The sequence below is a fragment of the Pezoporus occidentalis genome, unplaced genomic scaffold (genome assembly GCF_034315485.1).
Source record: "Pezoporus occidentalis ecotype Australia unplaced genomic scaffold, CSIRO_AGI_Poc_V1 ctg123, whole genome shotgun sequence".
Classification (NCBI taxonomy): domain Eukaryota; kingdom Metazoa; phylum Chordata; class Aves; order Psittaciformes; family Psittacidae; genus Pezoporus; species Pezoporus occidentalis.
In genome coordinates, this window is record NW_026913027.1 from 1247535 (window position 1) to 1266134 (window position 18600).

Below are 18600 nucleotides of genomic sequence, written 5' to 3' on the forward strand. Positions count from 1 at the left end.
GAGTTGTAATTATGGAGAAGTTCCTCAGCTGGTGAAAACAGGTAGAAATCTGTTTTGAAGGGGGAGGTTCAGAATATACTTCTTGAGATCACAAGGTGTAATGTAGTTGACAGATCTACTCTAAGAACCCTGGGTTGCTGTTGTACTTCACATAAATCTAAGTTAAAAAAAACAGGATAATGCTGGGTTTTGAGATAGTTCAAAATTTAAAAAAAGTTACAAGACAGGTTCACTGGAGGTTATTTCTGCAGTGTGAGCCTCAGTCAAAATAGAGACCAGTATAAAGGCTGATAATTAATCCTGTTGGCTTTCTTATTTCTTGAGGAAAGAATTGTGTTTTTCAGTATAAATTGGTCTTGATGTACATCAATAGCCTACCCTCCTTTGGAACTACCTTCTCATTAGCACTTATGAGAAGCACTAAAGACCTGCTAGTCTCTTTAAACGCAACTGTCCAAATGTAGGAGCCTAATTTACTTCCCTTGAATTTTATATGGTTTTAGCAGCTGAATCTTAATTTTCTTTGATAATGTACTTCTTTAAATGGCAGTACAGATTTATTCCTCTTTTTATGTCTTCTGCTAAAGCATGTGTTAACCATCATAAATTTTTGATGGAGTGGACAGCATGGATGGTACCCCTGCATGTGACAAGCCTGCTCATTGCTGGCTGTGAGCAAGCAATACCAGCAAGATTTGGCTTTCACCTTTCAGAGCAGAGGTGCAGAATGTGGAGTGAAGCTCCTGTTACTTTTATATAGTAGCTCAGCTCAGTTAAGCAGAACTTTAAATCGGCTGTTTCACCAGAAAGCATTGACTTATGGCTTTGCTAGTGAAAAATGTTTGGTGAAATAGTGCCATCCACAACCTCAATTTAAATGAACAGTGTAGTCCTTTCAGGGTGGAGTAAAACAAGCTGTTTTACATGATTCAGTCTGTATTTCCTTGATACTACGCTCCGCATTAGTAATCCGGGACTGCTGCTGGCTTTTTAATTCCTGGTTTATGTACAAGTCCTTTTTGCATTTGGTTTATGTGCACCATTTGGAACCATATTTGTATAAAGATGGTTTTATTCACTGAGTACTTTCAAAAAGAGAGTGAAAAGTAGGGATGTAATGCAGCTGTGGTGTTTCAGTGTTCAACATCAATAGCTGCACTCTTCATGTCATACAAAGATTTGGTCTGTGCTGTCTGTTAAACCAAGTGGAGCTTGTTTGTTGTGTATATAATAAGTAATGAAAATGATACTTAAAAATAGGACATTTTATGAGCAACAGTGGTTTTAATTGCATCTTGGCTTTGTGAGATTGTTTCTGTGTCTCTTATATCCCGTGAGCTTTGAAAATCTCAGAAACACAGGACTTCTCTACAGACTGTGTTTTCCATTTATTATCTTAGCTATAGGGGAAGGAGAGATTTTCCCAGAAGGTCTTACAGCTTTCTCGCCGTCTTACAGGTCTTACAGTCTCTCTTGCAAGCATCTGCGTAGGATTGAGAACCAGTAGCATCCAGTCTCCTCTTACATTTGTGTCCACAAGCACTGCCTTAAACTACTTTTCCTCTTTTGTTCTACCCATCAGCCAAGTGCCAGTGGTAAACAGGCCCCAGAGAACATGCAGAACACTGCATTACAGTGGGAGATAAAGTTTAAATGCCAGATATTCCCTCTACTGCAAAAGCTGTGTAGCTGCTTCTAGGCATCTTGACTATTTTCTCTAGCTGTCTCCATCTAGACTCACAGTCAGCCTTGAGGCATTTGCAAGTCTTGGAGAAGAGAGCTAGTGAAGGTGGCCTGTGTTGCAGCTTCTCAAGTGTAGGGCTGAGAGCAAGTCCTGTGGACAAGGGGAAGAGATCAGAGAGGTGATGGAACACTGTGGAGGCCCCAGATCCATCTTGCGGCTCCAAAAGGAGCAGTGAAATCCACTGCTGCTGGGAGAGGCCAGCCAATGCTGTGACAGCACCAGGGAGACAGGGTCACCTTCCAGGACTCTTGCGCTGGGAAGTGTGGCCATGGCCACTTCTTTCTGTTTGCTGCCCACCTTTTTCCTCTGCCCTCTAGAAAAGAGGTTGCCATTTCCTGAGCATAAAACCAGCCTCTGTGGGCTGTCACTACAACTGAGACGTTAAGGAATGTTTTGATGGAAAGATACAGGGAGATAGATGACTCAAAATTGAGCCACCTCAGCATATTCTGCTTAGCATTTCTTTTGTAGATTTTGGTTGATACCTTCAAGAAAATACCAGGGCTTTTTGTTATTTGGGAGAGTGTGCTTAAAGTAAGAACTGTTCCTCTCACTGCCTGGTAAGTGGATTAGTTTGGCAAATTAAAGCTTTACTTAGGATGACAGTAGAAGAGAGTGTTTGTCCTCAGTCTCTATCAATGAACTCTTGTCTCCAGTGTTTCTTTTCTAGAAATTGGAAGAATACTGTATGCATGTTTGATATTGTATTTAGTCTCTCAAGATGGCATCCCAGGTCTGCTGTTCAATTAGGGAGTGTAGTTCTCTAATCCTTATTTAATTAGAACTCCTTGTCTTACTCCCTGGGAGTTGCATTTGTAATTGGATTCTCACAAGTGAGAATATGCAGAGGCTACCTCAAAGGGAAGTTATAATTTGATGATGTGTGTTACTCACCTGTAGTTCTTCGAGAATGTTTCCTCTGCATATTCACATGATGGGTTCTGTCCATATTCTGTTTGTTACTGGAATTCTACTGCCCTACAGTTGTGGTGTTTAATAGAATAACGGAAGTATGGGGCACTGTACAACTCTTTAAAATCTCTGATTGCTTGGTGTCATCAGATGGCACTTGTACAGTCCTAGTAGTCACTGCTCTTCTAGGAAGTTCCTGTAGGTCACCAGCACTGGAGAGCCAAAACCCACTGCTGTGAATATGCAAGGACAGCACTCTCAAAGAGCAAGTCAATGGTAAGTTCCTTTCATTGTCTTCAAATATTTCAAATGTTGCTTTGTTAATTCTCTGTTTGCAAATTTGCTGTGCATTATTGAGATTAAGTTTACTGCTGTTGCCTTTCTGGCAAAAACCAAGAAAGTGTCTGTATTTGTAAGTACTCACTTCAGTTGTAAATTGATGTACTACTATCAGCATGTGGATGTGTACACATATTTGAGCTATAATATATTTCTATCAGACAAAAAGGCACAATTACAGTGCAATATTATAGATTTTTGAGTCGCACACTTCTAGTTGTGTTAGATTAGATAGCACAGTGAGTTGTTGACAAAAGAAAGTCTATTAATAGTATTAACCGTGTTAGTTCTCGAAACTGATTCTCCAAAAGAAAACCAAAGGTATACTGCTTTTTGCTTCTAAACTTTCTTCTGAACTTTTGTTTTTTCCAGACATGGAATTCTGTGAGACTCCCCATATTCTGTGCTCTGGCTATCAAACAGAGTTACATGGTGTAGCTGAGCACAGTTACCCACTAGAGGCGGGCTCAGATGTGGATACTGAAACAGAAGGTGGTGCATCCCCGGAACATGCCCTGAGGATGTGGATGAGGGGGATGAAATCAGAACACAGCTCCTGTTTGTCAAGCCGGGCAAACTCAGCATTGTCCCTCACTGACACTGACCATGAAAGGAAGTCTGATGGGGAGAATGGTAATAAAGAAATGCATCTAATGTATTGAATAGAAGTAGTAATTTATTTGAAACTTTCTTCTACTTAATTTTTATTTTCCTTTTTGCTTTATTTTGTTTTGTTTTCTTTCTTTCCCCTATTCCTTTTTTAGGTCTCTGTATTATAAGAAAGGTGAAAGGGTTGTTTGGTGTGTGTGTTGCAATTATAGTGTAGATGGAAAGTAAGTCAAGAAAAATGAAACAATGCTTTTGTTAAAACATCATTCTTCTAGAAACTGCTTACTGTCCTACATTCTCTATTTTTATGCCATAGGACATTTATCATTTGAGCTTAGTGGCCTATGAATTAGGTTCTAAAATAAATCTGTACGTGCTACGTTTATGTCATGTTTTGTGTAGAACTGATCCTGCATGTGCTGGCTTCTGGGCGTAGCTTTAAGACTCTACAGTCAGGTGACTTCAGAAAGGCAACCTGGAATCCTAGATGCTCTTTTTACCTGTAATTTCAGGCTACACCTGAAGACATGCCCTTATCAGCAGGACAGAGTGAACAGGTCTTCATCGTCTCAGTTCTGTATATCTCCGTATATGGCAGATGGGTTTTGGGGCTAGGTTTTGCAGGGGGATTGGGTTATTATTTTGTTTTTAAAAGAAAAAAAAATTCTCTTTCAGGATGCTTTTACTTATTTGTTTCTCTTGTGATTTAGTGTGTAACAAAATTAATGAAAATGTGCTCTAAATGTTTCCTGAAAGAGTATAGTAAGTAAACAAATTTATCATGCTTAAGATCAGCATGCTTACTGCATATTTTAATTTCTGTGTTTAATAGCTACATGTTACAGCAGGTCTATATGTCAGGTCTCAACGTAATTAAATACATATTTTTAAACGGATAAGAGATAGGGGAGCCAGTGAAAGTGGCAGATTGACACTCTGGTGTTGACAGTGATACAATTTAGTAATCATAAGATGAAAGTCACTTCTGTCATGAATGTCATTTCTATACTTACGTGTTATGAATCTGTCAAATACGAGGCTGGTAATTTAATTATAATTTCATCTGCTTGTTTTCAATACTAATGATAATGTCCAATATATGTTCAAAGACATTAGATGATCTGAGTGAGTGTAAAAAAAAAAAAAAAGGTTTTATGGCACAGCTCATTTTTAATTAAATACTCCTTTGCGGGCTAAGCACTCTGCACTGTCCCATTGCATTGTGTTCCTAGAATGTTAATTTTCAGATGCCACCCACTTGCAGGACAGCCAGTGGATGACTGCCTTCTGGCTTCCTGCTTTTGCCACGTTCTGTGGGGGATCCATCCCCTGTGAAGTGTTGTTGCATAGGGGTCTTTTGTTTGGTTTTTTTTTCAGGTTTGTTTTTCCCTAAGACATTTGGTTTTAGACAGTGACTGAAGGAATTGAATCCAGTCTGCCTGGAATTGGTTGTCCTTAACTATGAAAATGGTTTAAAGTGAATGCTCCCTGAGAAAGGAATATGCATACTTGTACCCTTCATACTAAGAAATACCATGTGATCACTTACATCTTAAGGTGCTAGGAAGCCAATGTATTGAAAGTCGATGAAGTATATAACCAAGTTATATGTGTTTCAGTCTGTAATGCAGTGGTGCAGCTGGGTGTTTGTAATGTTTTGCTAGCCATGCAAGTTACAGTAAAGTCATGCTATAAATGGAAATTATTGCAGGTAGTAAAGGAAATGCTTTTGTTACCTTCATTATCCCACGTGGACGTGGCAGGAACCACAGGTTAAGTGTTGTTAAGGTAGGGGCACATGATCATTGTGCTTCACCAACAAAGAATTAAGTGATTCCTTCTTAAATGTTTGTCTCAGAGAGTTGTTTTAATCAAACTTATTTCCTACATGGTCTGCAATAGAACAGAATAGTCCTTTTGCATGAGGCTTTAATATGGGGTACCTTGTAAGCTTTATATCTTTTTAAATCAGGGATTCATGCTTTAGGTACTTGAATACATATTTTACCTAACAGTTGGGAGGCAATATTGAGGTCAAGACTGTGCTGGAAGAGAAAGAAACTGAGAGCACAGGCTCATTTGAACTCTAGTTGTCTCCAGGCAGGGTTGACAGAGCAGGTATCAGTGCTTCCTGTGGTGTTGAGTCATTATAATGATTACTGTCTTGAAAGTTAATGTGGATAAATTTGAAGACAATGATGGTTCAAGCAGTATTCATGTGTATTATCTAGTACTTCACATGTAAATTCGTAGTCGAGATTCCTGATCCAGTGATTACTGTGTTTTGCATCTGGGTAGACAAACGGTAACAAAGCACTCTTTTGAGTACAGAAATTCGTAAATCTCTACTTAAATGAACTAATAGGTGGCCCATCTTTCTGTTTCTATGCAGTCATTGGTGCCAGCGGCTTTTTCAGAGAACCACAAGTGTCATGTTTGTCCTCGTCAGTTCCTGCCATGGAAGTAGACTTTGTGCCAGCCAGTAACTTCTGTTGTGTGAAAATGGGCAAGCACAGAAGATCAGTTGCAGGAAGTTCATGAAATGCTAGTTTCCATGATAGTGTCTGATTGTCATAGAAATAGGTATTTAGAAACTCTGGCTTTCAGAGGGCATGTGAACACAGCTATTAGAGTAAAATTAATGAGGAAAATATAGTTGTTGAATTGTTTGAGAACACGAATTGCTATTATTGCCTGTATCTTGTAGAAGTCAATTGTTTTTTGTTGTTGGGGTTTAGGTTTGGTTTGGTTGGGTTTGGGATTTTTTTCCCTCTATAAGCATTCCCTTTTTCCTGTATTCTGCTACAATGCAGAATAGCTTTTTTTTGTAGTGACATTAGGACAGCTGTGTGTGGACCATGGCAGACCTGCTTTCAGGACATTCTTTTGCGTTACATCGATTTGAATCATATATACTTCTGCAGATTCTATGTAGATGTTCCTTAAGTTTCTCGTATTTATTCAAAGCTCTATCAGGAGGTTCCCTGACACAGGATATATACTTCATTAGGTATTCTGAGTAGCCCAGTTTGAGAATTTATTCGAGGTTTATTTTCCTTCATAGACACACCAACTCTGTCATAATCACTGTTTAAACATTTGGCAGGTTGTTTTGGCAGCGTTGAACAGATTGTATGAAACACCAACATTCCCATTTAAATTAGTGTTGTCAATGTTAATGGCAACTAATAATAGCCTGTTAGCACACAGACTGCCTTCGGCTTTGCCTGAGGCTAAGCAAAATATATATTAACTGCAAGTAATGAATGACCAATTTCTTGGGGATCATTTCTTATCTCTGATATAGTATAAATAGCTCTATTTAAACATGAACAGTGTTACTCTACAGTATGTGAATGTAAATTTCAGACAGAAACACTGCAGAATAACAATATCAAAACCAGTTACTTTATTCCTTTGAAGACGACTGTACCTATCCTCACTTCACTGAAACAATGGTATCTGGTATTGCAGCATATCAGAACATTGAGTTCAGCGGTTTAGGCTGCCATATTACTGAGCTGGCAAATCTATTTATTTCCATATTTTTCAGGAGTAAAGTTATGCTCCAGGAGAGGGTACAATCCTCAGCTACCAAAGAGCAGTTTTCAGACATGTATCTCGTACTACCTCATGGATCTGCACCCCACACTAGCTAGTGTACTAAAAGGACTGCAGCCCATTTTGTACCCTTGGATTCTTCCCCATTAAATTGTTGATGCTGTTCTTATGTGAAATTGTCACGTTTTGGTTTGTGTGATGCCTGTGTAGCAATTAATTTTACCCCAAGTACATTCACACCATGCCATAATCCATTTTTGAGCCAAGTTTGACTTGTTTGCACAACCACCACCCCTTTTACTTTTACCTGCAACATCTCACCTGAAAGCTAATGTGCTACTTGAGCCATTTCTACAATAACACTATTTTTAACCTGTTTTGGGCCATCAGATTGTTTTGAAGTGCTTTGAAGGCTGGCTTGTTTGGCTTACTCCTGACATGTACTTAGATGTTCTTAGGCAATTAGTTACTTTTTCTCTACTAAGTAGTGAGGACCAGTAGCAGAGTACTGGGCTCCCAGTGCTGGAGGAGTGAACTGTGAAATGCACACTCAGTCTTGAAGCTCTCTTGTGCTCAGTTCCTTTAGCTAAATTATTTCATGACAACTGGACATTGGCTATAGCTCACAGCAGGTTTTTTTGAGAGTTGTATCAAGAAATTAAGGTGTTAGTATAGTCTGAAATACCACTGTGGTCATGGAATACAGCTTTAGAGTGCCTGAGATCTGGCATGGGGACTTTGTTTTTAAAGACAAAAATATGTTATTAAAAAAAGTAGCAAAGGTGGGGAGGGGACCCAAGTAGAAAAAATGTAGTTGTTTATTTTTTCCCGCAGAAACTATTGTGGAACTTCTTTCTTAACATCAGTAAACAGGACCAGATTCTATTTGGAACAATAATTTTAATAAAATCAGTATTTTTAAACAGCAGACTACAAAGAATAATAATATTAGCCATATCTTAATAAATATAGTAGAAAAATTAGTGGGTTACAGATCAAAGCTGACTTTAATGTCATAGACACATGTAAGATTAATATTGTGTAACATACCTATGTATTTGTTTTATGCTCTGGAAGCAGTGGTCCATTTATCAGAGCTTTTGACTTTCCCTGAATCTGGGATTTTTTTCACTTTCATTGCTGGACAGATGGGTGACTTTTGGGCAAGTAACCTTAGCACTTTGCACTTCAGATTCGGTATCTGAACATGATCTGGAAAGGGATAAAGATGCTTAGTTAGTAAAAGAAATACTTCAATTGCTGACACTGCATGAGAAATACAGGCTTGTGGATGCTGTAGTTATTCAAACATGGGGAGGATTTAGCTGAGGTTGAGGCTCTCATTTAATTTATAGTGTTTGTCAATAGACCTACTGTGATTCACACCTGTTTAAATTAGACTTGAATTTGGCTCTTCATAAGTGTCTTGTGTTTAATATAAGAAAGTGAGAGTATTGGGATTAATGTTGCTATTGTTTACTGATATTTTGTAAACAAGCCAGGCATTAAGCGGATCTCTGGCTTTCTCATTTCTCCAAGAAATTATTACTGACAGCTACATTACAATGACAATACATACTCTGAGAAGTATGCATGTAACTGACTCTCAATGTGGGATCCTGTTTGTAATAACAATGGCTGTATCTGAAGTGTTTCCATTAGCTCCCATTCTGTCGCTGTCTATTTACAATGGTGCAATTAAGAAATTGAGTTGCAAATTTACAAGTGGAGCAGTTAGGTCAAATGTGGTGGTAGTCTTGGATGTATAAAGGTAAAAAACAGTCTTAATCCCATTCTATATGTGCCATTTAATATTTTTCTCTACATTCCTATTGTGCTTTATTTTGCCTTTTTATTGCAGCATGGATTGAATTCATGTTTGTACATTCCTGTGGGGTGGTTTTAGTCGCTTAATAGATTAAAGCAACCTCATCACTTAAAATACGAAGACATTTCTTCAACTTTTCAAGTTTACTGTAGCTTGTCAAATGTTTGATATATGATACTCTCAGATATTTGACACAAGAGGGCCACTAATCTTCCCTTAAAAAAAAAAAAGGTTTTTTTTGTTTGTTTGTTGGGTTTTGCTTTGTTTTTTTTTATTATTATTATTTTGGTTGGTTTTTTTTCTTCTGTTGTGGGTTTTATTTTTTTTTCCTTGTAGTGTTTAGGTGGTATTTATGTTGGTTGCTTCAGAGAAGCCTCAGTGTTGGAGGAAGCACATGAATCTCTGCAGTAATACAGCAATGCCTTTTGGGGCGCGGTGGAGTGTACATGGACACTGTAACTGCTCTGTTGGAGTTATTAATAGCATAAGATGCTTTTGTTGATCTCAGAGTGGTTCCTTTGGAGATGTTACTGTCTCACAGGGAGCATGTAAGTTATCTGAGTTTCTTTGGATAAGTGTGAGATGCTTCTGTAAGCACTGTATCATCACCTCAGTTGTAATATCATGAAGGTTTTGCATTAGAGCCCTTAGTATTTAAGCCATTTATGAAATGGCTCATATATGGGAATTCAGGCTAATGAAGAGTTGTTGTTTGTCCTCATTATGGGGAAAATTCTGCCTTAAAAGGCTTCTGACAGGAGCAGTGCATCTGCATATCTGCTATTTTTATCTTTACAGTTTTCATATGGTATATTAAAATCAATACACAATGTTAAAACATTTCCTTTCTTGTATCTCTCTTTTAAGGAAAATGTACACTAATTCAAAGGCAAATATCAAACAGTATTTAATATTTTACATTAAAGATAAAGAAACAGTATCTGGAATATAGCAGAAGTATTTTTTATATTCCATAATCCAAATGACCTTTGCTTACAGCATACTAAAAAGTATCTGTGCATTTGCACAAGTTTGTGTAATATTTTTAGCCCTGCAGTTTTGTTTTCTTTCATGGCTAGCTAAAGAGGGGAGGCAGGGAAACTTGAGGAGAACAGTCAGGTCTAATTTTTAACTCAGAAACCAGTAACTTGGCATTAAAGCTCAAAAAAAATTGCTTGGCTTTCCTCCCCTGTGTTGTGCAGAAAGGGTAGTGGATGTGGCTTAACACAAGGACGTCTCTGGACTAGTGTATTGCTGGGAACAGTTCATTCTAAACAATCATCATGTCTATTCTGATGCTTTATTTATATTGTTTTATTATGCAGTTTATAATATCTTTTATTTCTCATCTCTTTTGGTTAGAAGTTTAAAATGTATTAGAAGATCCGAAATCTGATTTACAGAAACGACCTACAGTCATATTTTATATGTATACCCTTTGGAATAAATGGTTTATTTTCACTTCAATACTAGTGTAGTTTAATCTTTACTTTGAAATATAAGAAAGTCTCACTTACATGTCTTAAAAATGAAAATGTGCCTGACAGTTGGAACCTGGTTTTCAGTTTGGGATGTTCCTCTGAAAGCTGCCAGTGGAACATCATGGGTGAGAAATAAGGCTAATAAGAAAACTTGTGAACTATGATCTTACAAGATTACCGATAAGGCTGCTAGATAAATAAGATCAAATTACACTTATTTAGCTCTTTATACCTTCAGGCAGCATGGTTTTAAATACAAAGGTATCTAGAGCTTTTTCGTTCCCCTAGCAAAATGCTTTTCATCCATTCCAAACTGTAATACTCTAAGTGAGATAAAAAGAAAGGATCTAGCAAATAAGTACAGGATTGGTAGAAAAGTGGAAAATACTGACAAATTATCCTTTTAGGGTCTAGCAAGGTTTAATCAAAATATAATTTCTTCTTGATAGTATGAGATCTTGTAAGAATTTATTGTCATCCTACCATGGATGACAAAAGATTGCTCATTCTTCCTCTTCAGCCTTTTTTTTTTTTTTCCATTTTTGCCTATTTAATTCAGTGTGTATTAAATTACATGAGAAAGTCTAATCTGCCATTTTCAAATTTGTTAGTATTTCATTTTCTCTTGGGTTTAGGAGTGAGATGAAGATCAGCATAAATCTGTATTATTCAGTTACAAATATTAGCATATCTTCATCTTACAAATGGGAAGTATTGATGGTAGCAAATAGCTTGGGTCAGACCATCCAGAAGAAACACATAGCATGGAAAAAGTGGATGCTTCCTATGGTTGCAAGCTTCACAGTCTTCTAAAAATGAAAGCTAAATGAAATAGCTGTTTCTTATTTCTGCAATAGAAAGTAGGATAGAAATGGGAAGTTGTATATGAAATTACCGTTAGTTGGTACAGAATGATGCAGATTTGAATACTGCTTATTTCAACTTGCTTTCCTATACAGGTCTTTTAGATATTAATTTTGTTTTCTTCAGTCATACCTAGTTCTACACTCTGATTTTTATGTTTTGTTACATGAACATAAGAGGAATTGTGTATAATTAGCTCTTCTAGAATATAGGTCTTGGAGCGCTGAATAATTCCTGCAGGCTTCTTCCTCTCCCCAACACGTTTTTGGGTAATATTTTAATTAGTCACATATTCTGATGACTAATTATATTTCCAGTGTTCTTTCTTTATTTTAACTTTCTAGTCCAGATGATTTGCAATGTAGATTTATACAGTGCTTCACAACGCTGACTTTCAATTGAGCAGCACATGTCAGCAGCTGATCCTAAGTTGCTCACCATGAGATGTATTGGCAGTACAGAGGAGCAGCCCTTCAGGCATCAGACACCAAATGTTGTAAAGTAACTATGTTCCTTTGCCTTGGGTGTTATCCAGAAAAGGAGCTGGGGAAAGTCAGTGATCTAGAGATTCCTTTACTCTATGAAACCACACTTGCTAAAAGATTTATATGTGGGAGGAAATGCCTTGAAGTGAGGATGGCTTAGGATATCAGGTCAGGGTTGTTCAGCTCTGTTGCTGGAAACCTTGCTAAAAGCTACCAAAAGTGTGTAAGAAACCCAAGGGACATAAAGTTAAGGGTACTTCCAAACTGTATATAGCATTTATTATGGTTCATAGCACTTCTTCCTCCCCACCTCATCAGTTTTTGACATTAGAGGGATTTTGTATCTTTGCTGCCATCGTTAGAAATGTGATCAAGACAGCATGGTGCGCAGGAACTAAAAGAAGAAAAGCATCAGTATTTTAACTACAGGCAAGTTAAGAAAGAAATGTGTGTATCTATTAAATGTCCTCCTATCCTCAAATGATCTGCATGTTGCACAAGTGTGAACACATGAATATCAAATGATTTTGAATTGCCTTGACTCCAGCTACTAGACTTCCTCCTTTTTTTTTTCTTTCTCTGAAGATCCCATATAGTTTTAGCATTGGTTATGCTAATAAATGCTGCAGAGTATAACTACAGTTTGATGCAGCCAATGTTGTCTTTTCTTAGGGGTATATTTGCGGAACAGTTGAATGTTATTGATGAACTGTTAATTTCCTTTTGGCTTTTGAATCTAGTCATTGTGATGAACATTACCAAATGTTGCTTTGGGCTTGTTTACATCAATGTAGCAAGCATGTCACTTGCTTTGAAGCTCAAATGAATTCACATTTGTAAATGAGCTTGGAATATTTCATGGTGATTTATTCTGGTCTATTCCAAAATACGTTACATTTCTTATCAACCAAGTACAATGGCCAAGGAAGAGTCGAAGGTATATTTCCTGTAGGAGTGGATGAGGCCATTTGTTTAATTAACCTAATGTTAAAGATAGTTTTCTTGGGATATGGTGTGCTTGCCTACAGGATATTCAGCATTTTGTTGCTCCACGTAGCTGCAAGGTTGTTTAGCACTGGTGGGTTGTTTGCCATCAGCAACAGTATTAAGTGACTCTCTCCTGTGCTGTCAAGCCTTGCAATGCCTTTGTCTTAGGGAAAGACAGCAAGCAAAAAGGGAACTTTGTGCCACAAACACACCCAAGGTTTTCCATAATTAGTCAGTGGCTTAAAACACATTTTATTGAAAAGGTGTTACTCACATCTTTCAATGTAGCTTTTAAACTGCAGTATGATTTTCCCTCTCTGCCTACAGTTATTTTTTGAGTAAAATGTAAAATGTTAATTCATACATGCACTTTGTATGTACCAAAGCCATGGTAAGTGTTGTTTAGATTTGAATGCCCTTCTCATTGCTTTGTCAAACAACAATTTCAAGTGGCACTTTTGGCTTGTGAACATCATATTTGATTAATTTTTCCCCAAAGAGTGCTTTTGAGATAATAGACTTCCTTGTTTTGTCCAGTCATGCTCTTTCAGAGCAAGTATTTTGCTGTTTGTTGAAGTGGTGGAATCATAATGCATGCTTTGAATTTGTGTTTTTCTGCATAGTTTGGTATAAGCATACCTCCAGTTGCACAATCAGAAAGTATCTGATGAAGTTTGCTTGAATCATACTGGATTTGAATCTGCTTGAACTGTTGATGTCGAGATCACTTAACAGAGCTGCTTGCTACTCATTCATTGTTAATGGGACCTGATGAATGGTGCAGTATTTAGCTTGTCACTAGAGATTTTTCGTTTTTCAGCCTGAATTGAGACAAAGAGCCATCCCATCCTTCTGTGGTGTAGTGAGAGAGGAGGTAGAAGCTGCTGTTCTGAGAAGATGCCACCCTTGGTTGTTAACGGTGGATGTTTGCTCATACAGTTGGTACAGTTCAGGTTCTGCCAACTCCCTGCTGTCTTTTGGTGTCTTTTCAGTGCCAGTGGTGTAGGGGGTGCTGCAGTCCTGAGAAATCTGCCTACTTTAATAGGAAGACAATTTGAGAGATGATCTGTGGTGCAGGTGCATGAGGAAGACATTGCATCCCACCTCTCCCTTGCCCCAGTTCAGCATCAAACTACTTCAGAGTTTTGTGCCTTTTTAAAAAATCCTCAGCCCTTCCCAGTCACGGCTCAGAAATGGGTAAGAACGCCCTGTTCCAGTGCTTCTCCCCTGCTTCAATAAAGAACCATTTTGTGTTCTGTTTTATGTGACTGTAGGCTAGCAACTGCTGGTGAGTGCTGAAGTGTGCGCAAGTGCGAAGGTGGGCACAGTGGCTACAGTCTGGCCAAATGTTTTTCTTCCAAAATGTCTGTTAATTACTCGCCATTCAGCATTGCAGTTCTTCCTTTCTAACAAGGGAGCTGCCCAAATGCTCTTTTATGATGTGCTCAGTGTGTCTACAACTATCTTTTATGTCTTTGCCCACGGGGAAAAAAATAATTGAGTCATTCTTCCTCAAGCCTGCGTGGCTGTGTGTTCAGTCAGTGCAGTGTGCATCTCGGCATTCCTATTGATGGTTGCATTGATTATTTTTATTCTAGCCTGTGATTCTGTCTCCATTCTAGCTTTTTAATTTTCACAGTTCACTTCCTTTTGAACAGCAAATTCAGCTGTTTGGTTTTGTGCATAGTTTGTTACAAATATAATCTCCTGAATACAGATTTCTCCATAGTAGCTAATAACCTACAGTACTTGAAAGCTCCTTTTTCTTTTTATAACCTGCCTCTTTTCCAATACATTTTCTGATTACCGCACTACAGTTCAATTTTTATTGGATCATTTTAGAGCACAATAATTCATTTCTGATCCCTAGTACCTCTTGTCCATGTCTAAAGTGCTCCACATTATTTCAGTCACTCATTTTTGTTTACATCTTTTCTCTGAAGACAGTCTTCCGCTTTGTGTCTCGAAATATCATTCTGGCTGGCATCACCATTCTAGTCTTGTGTTACCCAATTTCCTTTTAATACAAAATCAAATAGAAAGCATTTTCTATACTTTACGAGCCAACTACAGCAGAATTTTTAGAGCTTTCTTGTAGGTATCTTGCAACTGGTTAGTGGCTAATAATGGCAAACCCTATAAATCATCAAAGATCTGGAAAGTAGTAGGAAAAAAAAAGAAAAAAAAAGTAGAAATACTGATTATACACATTTTAATGTATTTTTAAACAATACTGCAGCTGTACATACGATACAATAAAAAATGTTTGTATGCAATTACTTTAGAATTTAGGCAATGCTTATTAATGTTAAATATAGAGTCAGAACAAGTAAACAGTCTAAATCAGTTGGGGTTTTGGATAAATCTTCATGGAAGTCTTTTTTCATTCATTGCTTCTGTAATAGATTAGAACCATTTAGCTACCTTCTGCTTGGGAAAAGGTTAAAAAGCAAAATGCGTTTTCCTTCACATTGCAGCAAGCTATATCAAAGCCTGCAGCTTCAGTTAGGTTTTTCTCTCAGGCTCAGTAAAACTCTTAAGATACTGAATCATAGTCAAATTTATGGCAAGAAGTCTCTGGTAAGGGAAGTGGCAATAAGTTGTCATTTTCAAAGAGATTTTTCAAAGATTATTTTCTTCCAAAGCTTTATGTTTGTGTGGTCATGAAACAAAATATAATTCCTGGCTGTGAACTCCTGTAGATTGATCTGGGCTACAGACAGCTGGCAGAGCTCAGGTTGTATGTTCCCACTGGGGAAATTCACATTAGGAGTCAGAATGCAGAAACAGAAATAACCTGCAGCCAGCTTGGAAGCAGTGAGGATAGTTCACAAAGCGGAGATGTTTGGCTGTTAGCTTTGCCAGCTCAGATCATGTTCTGATGATGATCTTTGACAGCAGTTCCCTATATCGCCAAGGAACCATAGTTTCTTTCACTAATATCCCTGACATTGCTGCCCTTTCAGTATATAATGATGGAATTTGCAGTTTTGTATGCCCATGGGAAAAAAAATCAGTAGTTGAATGCTCTTTAAAGTATAGTTGTCAAGTTCAGGTGTTCATCATAGCCACCAAAAATAAATGACAGGAGCTTCCCATCCTGCTGCTTTCCCTCCTTCCTGTCATAATGTTCTCTGGTTGCTTGCCTCTCTTCAAACCTCCTCATGGCCTCTGAGGGCATCAACACATTTCTGTGGTGATGTTGGTAAGGTCTTTGATACTATTCTGAAGCTTGAATCCAAAATAAGTATCAGTGTGCTGGTAAAGCTGAAAAACCAAGCTAACTCAAGTCAAGAAGTGGAAACATGAGGCGTTAAATTAGTTTTTAACTGTCTGGTAATTTTCCAGAGCAATCATTCCTGGAGAAGTAGAGGACCTGCTAATACTCCTGTGATACACAGAGCGAGCTTCTGAAGTGTATGTCGACCCCTGCGTACATAGCCTTCTAGGTTGCAGATTTAGGGTTGGCTGCGTTCCTTATTCTGGTAGGTGGGGAATACACCGCTGCTCTGATTCAATACAGCTGCTTGAGTCCTGGCAGCATTTGTACACCTCGTAAGTAAAAGTAGTTGCACTGGTATCAGTCATCATCGAATTAAAAAGGTAAGCAGGTAAGAAGTGTAGAATTCGTCTCAGTTGATAAATTTGCTGTTGGTTTTTAGTTTGACTTGCACAACATCAGCATTTCAATTAATTTGAAGAGTGTTTAAAAATTCCTCAGAATAGAGAATTCCTCTTCTTGTTTTGATCCACGTGCAAAGACAAGCAAACATCCCAAAAAACAGCTGACTGAGCAGTTAATCATTTGCTCCTGTTCATACGAATAATAATGTATTTGGAGTTCTTCAGCTGTTTTATGGAAAGCAGCTTGTGATGGTAATTTCAGAGTTGAACCCTTCTTTGGATGCTTCCAGTGAGCCACCAGAACAGGAAGAAGACAAGTAGGGGCTGTAGTCCTACTGGTTGCCTAGAAATTCCCCACTGCTAGTAGGCCTTTCTTACATGCTTACTGGGCTTCGCAGATTTAGTTACTTCTAAATATTTCTCCTTGTTTGCTTTAGAGACAGTGATTTGAAAACAGATAATAGGTATTTTTAATGTATTTGCTTTTCTGACTGGTCATTTTATTTCTTTAGGACTAGCAGAACAAGGAACAACCTTCTGCTACTCTAACCTGATCGGTTTTAAATGCCTACCAAATTTAGTGGCATTTCATAACTCCACATCTCTAAATGAGTTTCTTTACTTTTCTCTTGAATGTAGCTTGTTTCTACTAGCATGAGGACACTCGGGATTAGTTAGAGACATGCTTCTGGGTCACCTCAGTTATGTGATATGCTGGTAACTATGACTGAAATTTCTTGTCATCCTAGAAGGAAACAGAGAAGGAGTAGAAGGCCCAGTTTCATTGAGCTGTTGTCTTGGAGGCTGAAACATGACAGATTTGATTGGAAAGCTGTAGTTATTCCCATTCTGCTGGGTAAAATTTAAAACATTTGGAAATACTCTGGTTGTGCTGAGAACACCAGATTGCCTCTTCTTTATAGGTCTCATAGTATTTCTTTTAAATTCTTATCTATCTTCAGTATGTGCTGTGAAGTTTATCAGTTAATGGAATAGTGGAAATAAATACAAAAAACATGCCTAATCAGAGTAAGACACTATTATAGAGACAGGTCATGAGTGAAGGTTTTAGTTAACTGTGTTAACCTTATCACTTGGCAGTTTTCTAATCTCTGAAACACTCCTTCCAGGCAATGATATTTATTATTTGTGTTATAAGAATTCTAATAGATTCTCGTTAAAATCAGGTTGTTTCTTCATATCAGGCAAATATGGTTAAAAGATGAGCCTGTCCTCTGAAGAGCTCAAATGGTATCCATATATGATTTTTATTTCTGTTAATCCTTCACAGGTTCTGAGCTTCATATAATATACATAAAACTCTTTGATTCAGAATTTTGTTTTTAACTGCATTGTTATCCTTATCTGTTATTAAGATGATATCAGGCCAGAATTTTCACATTTTATGCATATCTTGTGCATAATTTCTGCACAAGAAAGCTTTTATTGTGTCAAGTTAAATTGTTTTTTATATTTTTATAAAATTTTGTTTGCCATGTAGTATTTTGTGGAAGTTATAATGGGTGGGATAGGGAAGTGGAGCCGCCCATTGAAAGTAGTCCTTGCTCCCTTTATTGCTGGTGTCTGTGTTTAGAACTAGTAATTACCAAATAAAGTTAAATTTAATACTTTTAAATTTGAAGTGATAGATAATATAGACATTTATTGCAATATTAAAATCTAGCTGGTTGCCTATAATATCTGCAACATGGGGTTGGGGGGGAGCGCAGCATGCCACAGTATCTGTGTCAGGGACATGATGATCTTTATGAGAAATTGTAGTGAAAGATGTCAGAAATGTGCTCCTAGCTGATATTTAAGCTGCAGACATTAAAAACATTATTGCTGACACAGAAATCGATAGAGAACAGTTCAAAGATCCACAAGGATACACAGGAAACTGGATGAGATTTAGTGTGGGGAATAGTAACCAAATATAAAATATTTAATAGGAGCTGTTTTGGAAAGCAGTAATGCTGAAAGGGACCTTAAGGGCCAGTAAATGAGATAAATAGAGCCAACAAGTCAAATGCCACTTTGGACTGCCTGTGTACATGTATCTTGTCAAGGATCTAGGAGATATAGGTGTCACTACAACTTCCCTGGTGAGTCAGTTCTGGCCATATCAACGCTGGGAATGTATAAAAGTGAAGAGACTCTCAGAGG

The 18600-nt window shown here is 37.7% G+C and overlaps 1 protein-coding gene across 9 annotated transcripts in view; it reads left to right on the forward strand.

The window, feature by feature from the left end:
• Positions 1 to 18600, forward strand: part of TENM1 (teneurin transmembrane protein 1) — an 845211-nt gene that overhangs the window by 624389 nt on the left and 202222 nt on the right. For 8 of the 9 annotated variants that reach the window (XM_062607456.1, XM_062607455.1, XM_062607460.1 and 5 more), the window contains one exon: positions 3368 to 3628. The exons of the other annotated variant lie outside the window; for it this stretch is intronic. In XM_062607456.1, coding sequence (XP_062463440.1) covers positions 3368 to 3628 — 261 coding nt within the window. The remainder of the gene's footprint in view (positions 1 to 3367; positions 3629 to 18600) is intronic. 9 annotated transcript variants of the gene reach the window in all.